The sequence below is a fragment of the Trifolium pratense genome, linkage group LG2 (assembly GCF_020283565.1).
Source record: "Trifolium pratense cultivar HEN17-A07 linkage group LG2, ARS_RC_1.1, whole genome shotgun sequence".
Classification (NCBI taxonomy): domain Eukaryota; kingdom Viridiplantae; phylum Streptophyta; class Magnoliopsida; order Fabales; family Fabaceae; genus Trifolium; species Trifolium pratense.
Window position 1 is genome coordinate 71,249,418 of NC_060060.1, and position 14,270 is coordinate 71,263,687.

The 14,270-nt window shown below is 37.8% G+C and overlaps 1 protein-coding gene across 1 annotated transcript; it reads left to right on the forward strand.

Annotated features, from left to right (window-relative positions):
* Nucleotides 1-913: 913 nt before the first annotated feature.
* LOC123905362 (BURP domain protein USPL1-like) lies at nt 914-10,217 on the forward strand. The gene is made up of 3 exons (XM_045954968.1): nt 914-1,368; nt 6,243-6,292; nt 10,073-10,217. The coding sequence occupies exons 1-3, from the start codon at nt 931-933 to the stop codon at nt 10,215-10,217; spliced, it is 633 nt and encodes a 210-aa protein (XP_045810924.1). The 5' UTR covers nt 914-930.
* The last annotated feature ends 4,053 nt before the right edge of the window (nt 10,218-14,270 follow it).

The window sequence follows — 14,270 nt, forward strand, 5'->3', positions numbered from 1 at the left end:
GGCCAAAAAGCAAAATCCACCCCAAATGGCAACCAAGCTTACCTTGATGGATGGTTGAAAGATAACACAGCTGAGAAAGCAAAATCCACCTCAAACTCCAACCAAGTTTACCTTGATGGTTGGTTGAAAGATGGCCAAAAAGAAAAATCCAACTCCAACTCCAACAAAGCTTACCTTGATGGCTGGTTGAAAGATAGCCAAGAAAAATCCAACCCTAACTCCAATCAAGTTTACCTTGATGGTTGGTTGAAAGACATCCAAGCAAAGTTGACCGCAAACTCCAACCAAGTTTATCTTGATGGATGGTTGAAAGATGGCTAAAAGGAAATATCAACCCCTAACGCCAAGCAAGCTTACCTTGATGGATGGTTGAAAGATAGTCAAGCCAAGAAAAGAGAATCCACCCCTAACTCCAACCAAGTTTACCTTGATGGATGGTTGAAAGATAACCATGACAAATCCAACCCTAACTTCAATCATGTTTACCTTGATGGTTGGTTGAAAGACAACCAAGCAAAGTCGACCGCCAACTCCAACTCAGTTTATCTTGATGGATGGTTGAAAGATGGCCAAAAAGTAATATCCACCCCCAACTCCAACCAAGCTTACCTTGATGGATGGTTGAAAGATAGTCAAGATGAGAAAGCAAAATCCACCGCTGACTCCAAACAAGTTTATCTTGATGGATGGTTGAAAGATAACAAAGACCAAAACGAAAAAACAATCAAACAGGCTTACCTTGATGGTTGGTTAAAAGATAGTCAAGTTGACAAATCAAAAGCTACCCACATCTCGACTCAAGCTTACCTTGATGGTTTGTTGAAAAACTCATATGCAAAACCAAATGATAAATTATCTTCTAAAGTTGACCATACAGAGGCATTCAAGATGGCTTTTTTCGCTATAGAAGATATGTATGCAGGGAATGTAATGACCTTGTCATTTCCTATCAGAGAATATGCTAATTTCTTGCCAAAAAAAGTAGCCGACTCCATTCCTTTATCCAAGTCACAAGTACCAAGCCTTCTTCAACTATTTAAGCTCACAAAAAATTCTCCTCAAGGTGAAGATATGCAAGACATAATTGATCAATGCGAATCTCCACTACAAAAAGGGGAGACCAAAGCTTGTCCTACTTCAATGGAGTCTATGGTTGAATTTGTTCATAGTGTTATTGGTGCTGACGCTAAATATAACATTCTCACAACTCAATACCCCACAACATCAGGTGCAGCTTTGCAAAACTACACCATTTTGGAAGTATCAAAGGATATCTATGCTCCTAAATGGGTAGCTTGTCATCCAAGGCCTTACCCTTATGCTCTTTACTATTGCCACTATCTAGACATAGGGAGCAGGATCTTCAAAGTTCTTCTAAAGGGTCAATATGGAGACATTATGGATGCTTTGGCCATTTGCCATGTAAGACCCGTAATTACACAGTACTTTTGTGTAAGGAAAATAATTATTGACTAAGAGATTTTAGGGTTTTCGTTAAGTTATTTCGTAAGTTCCGTTGTAACAACAGCATCTTTGCTGAGTTAGGGTTTGTTTTGTGCTCGTGCGTTGGAAAGGCACAGACTTTTGGTCTGTGATCCTCTTTCATGAATGAGAAGGTTTCTATGAATTCAGAATGACGAGTTTTGGATTATTCTCGTTTTTGGAAAAACGCGTAGGAAATTTTACCCGCTGACGTAAAATTTTACGGTTTCTGAATTCAGTAAAATTTTGGGTGGAAGTTTTATATATCTGCGCGAGTTAGGATATGTCCTGAGAATAATTTTCAAGAGTGTGGAAGAAAATTACAGTCGCAGAAAAAGATTCGGCGATAAGTTTTGGAAATCGTTTACGGAGGACTTTTAGGTTATAGATTTTCTGTCTGTGCAAGTTTGGTCCGTAACCGAAGCATGACTCGTCTGTGAGGCGAAGACTTTTAGAACCATATGAAAATATCTAAAGTGGATGGGATTTGTTTGATCCATTGGCTAAGGTTCAACATGGCTTATGGTGCACCTTTGATCCAAGGGCTAGGAATGCTTATGACCAAGGTATAGTAAGGAGGTTTAGGCACTTGTGGACTTAGCAAAAAAATCAGAATTTTCACTCACCTCTCTTCTCTCTCAAACCGTGAACCACTCCCCCATTTTCTATTCATCACCAAATTCTCATTTCTTCACCAAATCCTTCCATTCAAGGCTTGTTGGATCATAAGAACTTGCAAGGAATCACTTCACTTAAGGTAACTAACCTCCTCCTTTCTTTTAGTTGGTTGAAACTCATAGATTTTAGGATTTGTTATGAATATGTTCTTGAGCAAATATTCTAGAAATTTAGTTTGGTTCCATGGGAGTGTTTATGGGTAGTAGACTAGCTTGTTTAAGCTTAGCATGTGTTGATTTCCATGGTGATTAAAGTTTTCACAAGATTTTTGTTTTGGGTTTGAAAAATTGATTTGAATTGCTCATAACTTTGAAAATTTGTGTTGTGCTTTTATTTTTGGTGTTGTTTATGAGCATTGTAGTGAAATGGATGTTAGAAAATGGCTTTAATTTTGTGAAACAAGAAAAAAATATTTTTGTTGTGTGTTCTTGAGGATTTCATGAACAAATTTTGGAAATTCTTGCTTTGGCCCTCAAAATTAGTTGGTTGATCAATTTCATAGACTTGTGGACTCATAGAGGCTTGCTAGGACTTTGCATTGGGAAAATTTTGAGTGTGGTCCTTATTTTGAAAACTTTTGGTCATGAGAAATTTCGGAAAAGTGTGGTAGAGGTTTCAAAATTGGTTAGGGCTTTGAGGGAGGCACAATGGTGGCCTAGGGCGAATTACCATGCAAAAATTTTTGGGAAAAAAATGGTTTTAGTGTTGTATGTGTGTTAAAGAACCTAAAATTGAATTTTCGAAATTTGAGGCTTTGCCCGGAAAATTTTTTGGGGCTTGGATTAGTAACTCGGGGGTATTATGGGATATTACCATGCCCTCGTAAGCGAAAAATTTTGAGCGGAAGTGGGTTTTTCATTTTTGGGGGCAGCACCTAAAGGGAAAAATGGGAGGATTTCTAAAATTTTTCTAAGTCCACAATTTGGGAAAAATGATCATGCTTTGATGAAATGATCATAGGTGGGTCAAAGTTTGATTATAGGATTGTATTTGGAAAGAAAAACTTGAAACTTGCGACGCAAGAAAAACTCGATTATTTTGTCGAGATATTTTCGTAAAATTTTTAGGTTGTTTTCAAGTGTTTTGGTAGTGTATGAAAGTGTCCTTTGAAGTTTAAAACCATAGAGAGCAATGATATGCTTTGAAAACGAAAATGTGTTTGTTTTGTGAAAAATAGTGTATTTAACTTCGGGAATTTTTAATCACTATGGGGAGGACTCGGAAATAATATCCGAGGGTGTTAGGAAGTGCCTTAGACACCTCTAGACCTTTGTGGATAGGTTTAGTTTCGTTGGAATATTTTGGGAGGAACTTATGAATTGTACGCTCCTTATTTTAGGGCGCGCAGAGTGTAGAATTGTTCGGAATTGTTTGTAATTGGAAGCTTGCCGAGGTAAGGGCACCTTCTTACTTCCGTATTAAATTCCGTCGATAGCGTAGTTGTATGCTTGTTGTTGTGAATGCTTTGTGTGTTTGTTTGTGCACTATTTGTGAGTGCTTGGCATGTTTGTATTATGTATTCTCGATATGAGTTCGTGATGAATACATGAGGTTACTTGTCTGACATAGTATTTGATGAAATATATGTGTTGACATGCTTGTTGGGAGATTACATATGATTGTGATAATATATGTATTGTTGTTGCATTGGTATAGATAAGGGTATCGTATGCTCATGCGTCCATGGTAAGAGGTGGTTGCGGGAGTGGACCCCGGGTTGTGATTGCGGGAGCGGATCCACCCAAATGTTTGAGGGAGTGTGATTGCGGGAGTGGATCCACCTTAATCCTACGGGATTCTTGTTGAGTTCAATACGTGGTTGCGGGGGTGGGCCACGAGGTGTGATTGCGGGAGTGGATCCACCTTAACCCTTCGTGGTTTTATTGATCCTCAGTACGTGGTTGCGGGAGTGGACCATGGGGTGTGATTGCGGGAGTGGATCCACCTTAAATCCTTCGAGATTTTATTGATTAACTTTTTAGTAGGAACATGGTTGCGGGAGTGGACCATGGGGTGTGATTGCGGGAGTGGATCCACCTTAATCCTTATGGATTGTATTAATTTTTGTACGAGTGTTTGGGTGTGTGAGACCAGTGGCGGTCGTCGCATTTGTTGTGTTAGAGGTTAGCGAGACCAGTGGGGGTTGTCGCATTCATTGCATTAGAGGTTTGCATTAGGCTTTTATGCTTTGGTTTATATGAGCCCGTTGGTCGGAATGTCTATGTGTTTAAAGAGCTTTCTCCGTTGGTATTTGTTTGTTTGGTATTTGTATATGTGTTTCCAGTTGGTGACCCTTGCTTGTTTGTATGTGATACGTGAACGGGTTATCCCCCACCTTAGATGATGGAGTGCCACATGAGGCCGTTGGTCGTGAGGATGGCGAGGACTTCGTGGATTATGCCGGAGAGTAGAGAGTAGCACTTGGTTAGGCTACATTTTGATTAGGCTTAGGGCCTAGGATTTTATGGATGACTGTATATTATACTCAGACATGTTTAGTGGCTTTTGGCCTTGTGATATATTCGGTTCATAACTCGTGTCTTTTGGTTGATGAACTTAATGTATCCGCTGTATGTAAATTATTCAGGTACACACTTTGCTTCGAGGAAGCCCTGTAATATAATGTGTTGATGTTATATTTATTTTCTATTGAATGACGAATTGCCGAGATAGCTGCGGGCGTTCACGCGCGCCATTTTATTTAAGCGTGTTGATTTAAAAAAAAAAAACCCCTTTTTATGCTTTGAAAAACGGGGTGTTACATTTTGGTATCAGAGCTCGGCATTAGATCTTCAAAGGGAAAGTGTGTACATGGGTTAACAGTCTGAGGTCAGTCATATTAGAGTTAGAGTCGGGTTTAGTGAGCATAAGTGCTTGGGTTCTTATGTGTTTGTTGTCTTGAGTCAAGCATGGGTTAAATGCTTAGGTAATTGATTGTTTCTCAACCGAAACAATGTTCCCTATAGTGCTTCAGTGAGTAGGACAGTTAGCCCCTAGAGCTTTGGTTGAACTGGGTCGACGAGTGTCTCCGAATTTTCTCAGAGGCATCGGTCCGAGGAGGATGGATTTGAGGAGAATAAGAAATGCAAGGGATTCTTGGAAGTTAGATTATTGATTAGAAGTGCATTGGACGTGGTCACTCGGAGATGTTGAGTGTGGACGAGTGGACATCATTCTTGTAAAGGATTTCATGTAAGGACTTGATTCGGGGAACTTTTTGAAGAAAATATTGGATGTTTGCTACGGTGAGTTCGGGATGAGACTTGATGAAGTCATTTGGTTGTCAAGAAGATGCAGCCAATGAGGGATGGTGGAACAGACAACAATGTCAATTGGAATTAATTACGATGATTGGGTAATCATCGGGGCGAGCCGTATTTGAGTTAAAGTGGATGTTGCGCGTCAAGAGTGAGCGAACCTGGTGGTGTTAGATGACAGTTATACGTCGATGGGTACCTTAAAGGTTTAAGTTGAGTGTTTAAGATGTGTTAGGATTTTGAAATGTGAGTATAGTTGTGGTTACGAGAGGAAACTTTAAGTAATTAATTGTGGGATAGTACGAACTCGGATAGATGTTTAGGTAAAGAGCGAGTAGTTCAACCTTGGAAAGGGAGTTGTATGTCGATGTTAAGTGATGCTAGAGGTATATAGTGTGGAAATACCTAGAGAGTTGTAGCCGTGTAAGCTAGAATTGTTAGTTTTGGCGGGTAAAACCTAAGAGAAATTAAATTTCTCAAGTAGTTTGACGGGATTAGACCATAAGTGAGCAGAGGCTCGGTATGAATGGGCATTTAAGTTAACGATTTCGATCGACCGAGAGGGATGAGTGATCTAGTAGCACCTTGAGTTTATGATATCATAGGAGTTGAAGTGGAAAAATTCTAAGTAAAACAAGCTATGGACGGAAATTTTCAGAAAATTTTCTAGAAATGTCGTGGATGAATAGAAAAAGGGTTCGTTAGTGAGAGCACTAAGACGATGAGAGTGATAGTCGGAAGGACTTTTTGTTGAATGTAAGATGAATGGAGAAATTTAGATAGCGTGGCTAGTATTTTAAGTTTTTGAGGATTAAATTCGAAGAGATTGATTTAGGAATCAAATGTAATGAGGAAGTTATTGTAGCGTATGGTTTATTCTTGGTGGGTAGTCTAAAGAAGACGAGCATTAAGAATTGAGGAAAAACATGTAGGAAATCTCGGAAGAGACGGAAAAGGGTGATGTTGGAAACGTCACGTGTTAACTTAGGTGCGTGGACCTTCGTAAAGTAATCTGGGTGATTACTCTTGCTTAGTTTCGAGGACGAAACTTCTTTTTGGTGGGTAGTAATGTAAGACCCGTAATTACACAGTACTTTTGTGTAAGGAAAATAATTATTGACTAAGAGATTTTAGGGTTTTCGTTAAGTTATTTCGTAAGTTCCGTTGTAACAACAGCATCTTTGCTGAGTTAGGGTTTGTTTTGTGCTCGTGCGTTGGAAAGGCACAGACTTTTGGTCTGTGATCCTCTTTCATGAATGAGAAGGTTTCTATGAATTCAGAATGACGAGTTTTGGATTATTCTCGTTTTTGGAAAAACGCGTAGGAAATTTTACCCGCTGACGTAAAATTTTACGGTTTCTGAATTCAGTAAAATTTTGGGTGGAAGTTTTATATATCTGCGCGAGTTAGGATATGTCCTGAGAATAATTTTCAAGAGTGTGGAAGAAAATTACAGTCGCAGAAAAAGATTCGGCGATAAGTTTTGGAAATCGTTTACGGAGGACTTTTAGGTTATAGATTTTCTGTCTGTGCAAGTTTGGTCCGTAACCGAAGCATGACTCGTCTGTGAGGCGAAGACTTTTAGAACCATATGAAAATATCTAAAGTGGATGGGATTTGTTTGATCCATTGGCTAAGGTTCAACATGGCTTATGGTGCACCTTTGATCCAAGGGCTAGGAATGCTTATGACCAAGGTATAGTAAGGAGGTTTAGGCACTTGTGGACTTAGCAAAAAAATCAGAATTTTCACTCACCTCTCTTCTCTCTCAAACCGTGAACCACTCCCCCATTTTCTATTCATCACCAAATTCTCATTTCTTCACCAAATCCTTCCATTCAAGGCTTGTTGGATCATAAGAACTTGCAAGGAATCACTTCACTTAAGGTAACTAACCTCCTCCTTTCTTTTAGTTGGTTGAAACTCATAGATTTTAGGATTTGTTATGAATATGTTCTTGAGCAAATATTCTAGAAATTTAGTTTGGTTCCATGGGAGTGTTTATGGGTAGTAGACTAGCTTGTTTAAGCTTAGCATGTGTTGATTTCCATGGTGATTAAAGTTTTCACAAGATTTTTGTTTTGGGTTTGAAAAATTGATTTGAATTGCTCATAACTTTGAAAATTTGTGTTGTGCTTTTATTTTTGGTGTTGTTTATGAGCATTGTAGTGAAATGGATGTTAGAAAATGGCTTTAATTTTGTGAAACAAGAAAAAAATATTTTTGTTGTGTGTTCTTGAGGATTTCATGAACAAATTTTGGAAATTCTTGCTTTGGCCCTCAAAATTAGTTGGTTGATCAATTTCATAGACTTGTGGACTCATAGAGGCTTGCTAGGACTTTGCATTGGGAAAATTTTGAGTGTGGTCCTTATTTTGAAAACTTTTGGTCATGAGAAATTTCGGAAAAGTGTGGTAGAGGTTTCAAAATTGGTTAGGGCTTTGAGGGAGGCACAATGGTGGCCTAGGGCGAATTACCATGCAAAAATTTTTGGGAAAAAAATGGTTTTAGTGTTGTATGTGTGTTAAAGAACCTAAAATTGAATTTTCGAAATTTGAGGCTTTGCCCGGAAAATTTTTTGGGGCTTGGATTAGTAACTCGGGGGTATTATGGGATATTACCATGCCCTCGTAAGCGAAAAATTTTGAGCGGAAGTGGGTTTTTCATTTTTGGGGGCAGCACCTAAAGGGAAAAATGGGAGGATTTCTAAAATTTTTCTAAGTCCACAATTTGGGAAAAATGATCATGCTTTGATGAAATGATCATAGGTGGGTCAAAGTTTGATTATAGGATTGTATTTGGAAAGAAAAACTTGAAACTTGCGACGCAAGAAAAACTCGATTATTTTGTCGAGATATTTTCGTAAAATTTTTAGGTTGTTTTCAAGTGTTTTGGTAGTGTATGAAAGTGTCCTTTGAAGTTTAAAACCATAGAGAGCAATGGTATGCTTTGAAAACGAAAATGTGTTTGTTTTGTCAAAAATAGTGTATTTAACTTCGGGAATTTTTAATCACTATGGGGAGGACTCGGAAATAATATCCGAGGGTGTTAGGAAGTGCCTTAGACACCTCTAGACCTTTGTGGATAGGTTTAGTTTCGTTGGAATATTTTGGGAGGAACTTATGAATTGTACGCTCCTTATTTTAGGGCGCGCAGAGTGTAGAATTGTTCGGAATTGTTTGTAATTGGAAGCTTGCCGAGGTAAGGGCACCTTCTTACTTCCGTATTAAATTCCGTCGATAGCGTAGTTGTATGCTTGTTGTTGTGAATGCTTTGTGTGTTTGTTTGTGCACTATTTGTGAGTGCTTGGCATGTTTGTATTATGTATTCTCGATATGAGTTCGTGATGAATACATGAGGTTACTTGTCTGACATAGTATTTGATGAAATATATGTGTTGACATGCTTGTTGGGAGATTACATATGATTGTGATAATATATGTATTGTTGTTGCATTGGTATAGATAAGGGTATCGTATGCTCATGCGTCCATGGTAAGAGGTGGTTGCGGGAGTGGACCTCGGGTTGTGATTGCGGGAGCGGATCCACCCAAATGTTTGAGGGAGTGTGATTGCGGGAGTGGATTCACCTTAATCCTACGGGATTCTTGTTGAGTTCAATACGTGGTTGCGGGGGTGGGCCACGAGGTGTGATTGCGGGAGTGGATCCACCTTAATTTTTGCGGGGTTTTATTGAGTTCAATACTTGGTTGCGGGAGTGGACCATGAGGTGCGATTGCGGGAGTGAATCCACCTTAACCCTTCGTGGTTTTATTGATCCTCAGTACGTGGTTGCGGGAGTGGACCATGGGGTGTGATTGCGGGAGTGGATCCACCTTAAATCCTTCGAGATTTTATTGATTAACTTTTTAGTAGGAACATGGTTGCGGGAGTGGACCATGGGGTGTGATTGCGGGAGTGGATCCACCTTAATCCTTATGGATTGTATTAATTTTTGTACGAGTGTTTGGGTGTGTGAGACCAGTGGCGGTCGTCGCATTTGTTGTGTTAGAGGTTAGCGAGACCAGTGGGGGTTGTCGCATTCATTGCATTAGAGGTTTGCATTAGGCTTTTATGCTTTGGTTTATATGAGCCCGTTGGTGGGAATGTCTATGTGTTTAAAGAGCTTTCTCCGTTGGTATTTGTTTGTTTGGTATTTGTATATGTGTTTCCAGTTGGTGACCCTTGCTTGTTTGTATGTGATACGTGAACGGGTTATCCCCCACCTTAGATGATGGAGTGCCACATGAGGCCGTTGGTCGTGAGGATGGCGAGGACTTCGTGGATTATGCCGGAGAGTAGAGAGTAGCACTTGGTTAGGCTACATTTTGATTAGGCTTAGGGCCTAGGATTTTATGGATGACTGTATATTATACTCAGACATGTTTATTGCCTTTTGGCCTTGTGATATATTCGGTTCATAACTCGTGTCTTTTGGTTGATGAACTTAATGTATCCGCTGTATGTAAATTATTCAGGTACACACTTTGCTTCGAGGAAGCCCTGTAATATAATGTGTTGATGTTATATTTATTTTCTATTGAATGACGAATTGCCGAGATAGCTGCGGGCGTTCACGCGCGCCATTTTATTTAAGCGTGTTGATTTAAAAATAAAAAAATACCCCTTTTTATGCTTTGAAAAACGGGGTGTTACATGCCACCTAGACACATCTGACATGCCTCCTAATCATATCATATTCAAGTATCTTGGAATGAAGCCCGGGGAAGGTCCACTGTGTCATTTCTTCCCTGTAAAGCACATTGTTTGGGTGCCACTCCCATCAGAGGCCTCCAACTGAAAAGAAATGAACTAACTTAAGTCTTTGTTGATCGTATTTCTGTGTCATTTTCTATGTTTTTCATTGTGTTTCTCTATTGTTAATTTCTATGTATTATGAGATTTTGTTTCTATGTAATGATTAACCTTTATCATTGACTTCCGACTCTATAGAATTGTAAGCCTTTGTCCCAACTTTCTTCTTCTAACTAAGAAAGCATAGACAAACTTTTAAATAAGGGTCGACAGGACAAGACTGGCCGAGCCACAATTCGAAAGGTAGCATAGCCTTTAACCAAGTCGCCTTCAGTCATAACACTGTAGACGACTTATTATTGTTAAGTTTACGTTTAAAAATATTTTTTTCATCCACCGAAGAAATTACTGGTTGAGTTGTAGACTAGATCTCTCTCTTTAAGATGTTTCGCGGCACTGCCCAAAATTGTGCAAGTAGACTATCAACCACGTTGTCCCCAGGATAAAAGAACCAAGTTACAACTGTATAGCGATTTACTACTGCATTATAGAAATTGAGCAAGAAATACACCTTCGTTAATGGTACTATCATACCACCTGTATTGATACTACAATATCAATCAATAATGACACTGAGATAATTCTAATATGGTACTAAGACCAATCTCATATGATAACTAAGACCACTTTTAAGTAAAAGGGATTATATGACCATTATTAATTTGAAAGAACTAATGATAATAAGATCACTTTAAAAATAAATTAATACTAATATTAATATTAGTAACACACAACAAATAGAATAAACTTCAATTTTCTTTACATAATTAGGAACAAAAACTAATAAAAATTGTCCTAATTTGCATAACCAAATAAATAAATCAATCAGTTTGTTCATTCTAACTTTTCAAATGACACAAGTCACTTAAGTTAAACTTAAAGTTTCAAATCTGTCATTACTTGAACAAGCCATAAACAAAAACAATTTCATTTTCCAAAAAGCTAGAATTAGTGTTAGCTAAATTAAACAAGGGGTCATCATATCATATATTAATTAGCAACAAGCTTAGGGAAATAATGACCTATCCAATTAATCAAATATGAAATGAATGAACTAAAACAGTGATTCTGACTATATATATATATATATATATATATATATATATATATAGTCAGAATCAAATGACACCAACTAGTTTGACACCAAATGTTACACCCCTCAATAACGTTTTAACCGATATAAATTTTATAAAATCTACCTTTGGATTGAAAGTTTATTATCATATAGATCATTTATGTAAAACTTCAGACAAATACAAAATCATTTGATATGTTATTGAGATGCATCAAAACTAACAAATTTTACACAAATGATCTATATGATATAAACTTTCAATCTAACGGTGGATTTTATAAAATTTATATCAGTTAAAAAATTATTGAGAGGTGTAACATTTGTTGTCAAACTAGTTGGTATCATTTGATATATATATATATATATAGGGAGCCCCTAATATGATCCTCATTTTTTTAGGTCCATCGGTACTCCTATATATATATATATATATATATATATATATATATATATATATATATTAAAGCAACTAATCGATAATGATGATTCTTAAATCATTTATCATTACCAATCGTTACTTGATTCAGTGATGATTGACGCTGAACCAACTAACGATTGGTAATGATTTAAGAATCATCATTATCGATAGGTTGTTTTAATATATATATATATATATATATATATATAGGGTTTTTAGATTTAGGTTGGGAGAAAACTTAGATGCAATAACATAGGTATTGGTGGTACTGTTCTCTAATAAATATATGACCAATGTTTTAAGAACCGGAGCGGACCGGCCGGTTCAACCGGTTCAACCGGGAACCGGACACAGCAGCGGTCCGGGCTAGTGCTGAGAACCGGTAGTCTGCAGAACCGGAAAAAAACCGCTTGAAACCGGTATGAACTGCCCGGAACCGTTCAAACCGGTGAACCGGGGGCGGTTTGAAAAAACCGGCCGGTTCGGAATCTTTTGAAAATTAAAAAAAAAAAAAAAATCAGTGTATTTAACTTTTTTTTTTTTTCCTGTAACCCTAATTTTTTCCTTTTCAAAGAGCGTGAATGTAACACCCAAACCCGTTATTTAATTAACTCTGCCTTTATAAAATCTTTTTCGAAAATACGCCGCGGAAAAATTGAAAATCTGATTTATAAAGCGCTGGTTTGAATATCACAAACTTCATTCAAAGATAATACTAATACATTTATCTAGTAAAATATTCGAATGAACTAAAAACAAAACCTCGCATCGAACGATGCGTTATTAGTTATACAAAACGGATACTTTTCAAATGAAAGCTTAAGACCAACAGAGTATACTAAGAGGACTACATGCATATACATATAAAAACCCCTTTTTCCCGTGTCTCAATCAGAGCAGAGCTTCACCATTGCACTCGGACGAGGCTAACACATAACCTGTCAACCTGGACCCCCAAAGGTCCAGCAATTAACACAAAGCAGAGAGTTAGAAAACATAAACATAAATATAAGTGTGAGTAGTATACTACACACTTCACACGCTATCATACATTTCTAACTCACGCACATACATCGTCAAATACGACTACCAATCAATCATTCATTTACAAACACACCAATCATATAGTTTCACGTCTTCTCGGACACTACTAAAGTGTTCATTTTATAGTCATGACGGACTCTACACTTGTTCATTTTATAGTCATGACGGACTCTACACTTGTTCATTTTATAGTCATGACGGACTCTACACTTGTTCATTTTATAGTCATGACGGACTCTACACTTGTTCATTTTATAGTCATGACGGACTCTACTCACATACCAAGTCATGGCAACAATCACAGTATTAAACAATTAGTAAATTCCAAAGCTTAACACATACGGAAAACACATTACAATCCAATCAGATATTGTCACATAACAATTATCAAATACATGTGCATTTACCCTAATGCATCTAATGCCAATTATCCAATGTCATGTCATCCCTAGACACGACTAATGCATGTGGTACCAAGGTGTCTCACCAACGGTGGACCAAGAACAGTTTTACATCATGCTGGATAAGCGTCTCACCAACGGTGGACCAAGAACAGTTTTACATCATGCTGGATAAGCGTCTCACCAACGGTGGACCAAGAACAGTTTTATATCATGCTGGATATGTCGGAACTTACCGAACCATCTTATCTCCCTTGGATAAGCCAACACAGTTTTACATCATGTCGGATGCTGCTATTCACCCCATTTAAGATGAACCCAGTTTTACATCTTGTTGGATGCGTCGGAACTTACCGAACCACCTTATCTCCCTTGGATAAGCTCAATAACAGTTTTATATCATGTAGGATATGGTTATCATCAACCATCTCTCCCATAAAGAGGAGTCACACAGTTTTATATCATGTTTGGATATGGGCTCCAGATCTCGGATAACATAATCCCATCTTCGGCCACTTTTCATAAACATAGTCCATTTTCATCAATTATTGGAATTCACATGATTCCCATAACACAATTATTCATGAATGCATGATTACTTTTAAACACATCAAATACATGACGCTATCTAGCTCGAAGCTATTCATTCACTGATGCGGAAACACAATTCCAACATCTAACACATTAGGATAACACAATATCCTATCACTCCAATCATAATTATTCACATGATAATTATCTGCATAACCATTTTTATACACATAAGGTTTCATTTACACTTATGTCATAAAACACACATCATTTCCTTAACATTGTAAATTAATGCTAAAACATAAACATAGTCACTTGAACTACAAGTCATTGCATACGCGTGCGAATCATATAACGATTAACAATAAGCATTAACAACATCAACATGTATCAACAAACATGTAAGGATACCCTTAAACCATGTTACAAGCGCCTAATTGCACTTAAAACAATTATCAAAAAGTTGCTGTCACAGTGCTGTTCGCTGAGCGAATCCGTAGCGAACCCGTAGCGAACACGTAGCGAACACGTAGCGAACACGTAGCGAACACGTTCGCTGTAGCGAACAGG

Bases quoted from the DNA above. Each gene is read 5' to 3' on its own strand.
- LOC123905362 (XM_045954968.1), top strand. From the start codon at position 931: ATGACCTTGTCATTTCCTATCAGAGAATATGCTAATTTCTTGCCAAAA. The intron at 1,369-6,242 runs GTTCTTCTAAAG...AAATTCGAAGAG, and splicing joins TAGGGAGCAGGATCTTCAAA to ATTGATTTAGGAATCAAATG. The intron at 6,293-10,072 runs ATTCTTGGTGGG...ACGGGGTGTTAC, and splicing joins GTTATTGTAGCGTATGGTTT to ATGCCACCTAGACACATCTG.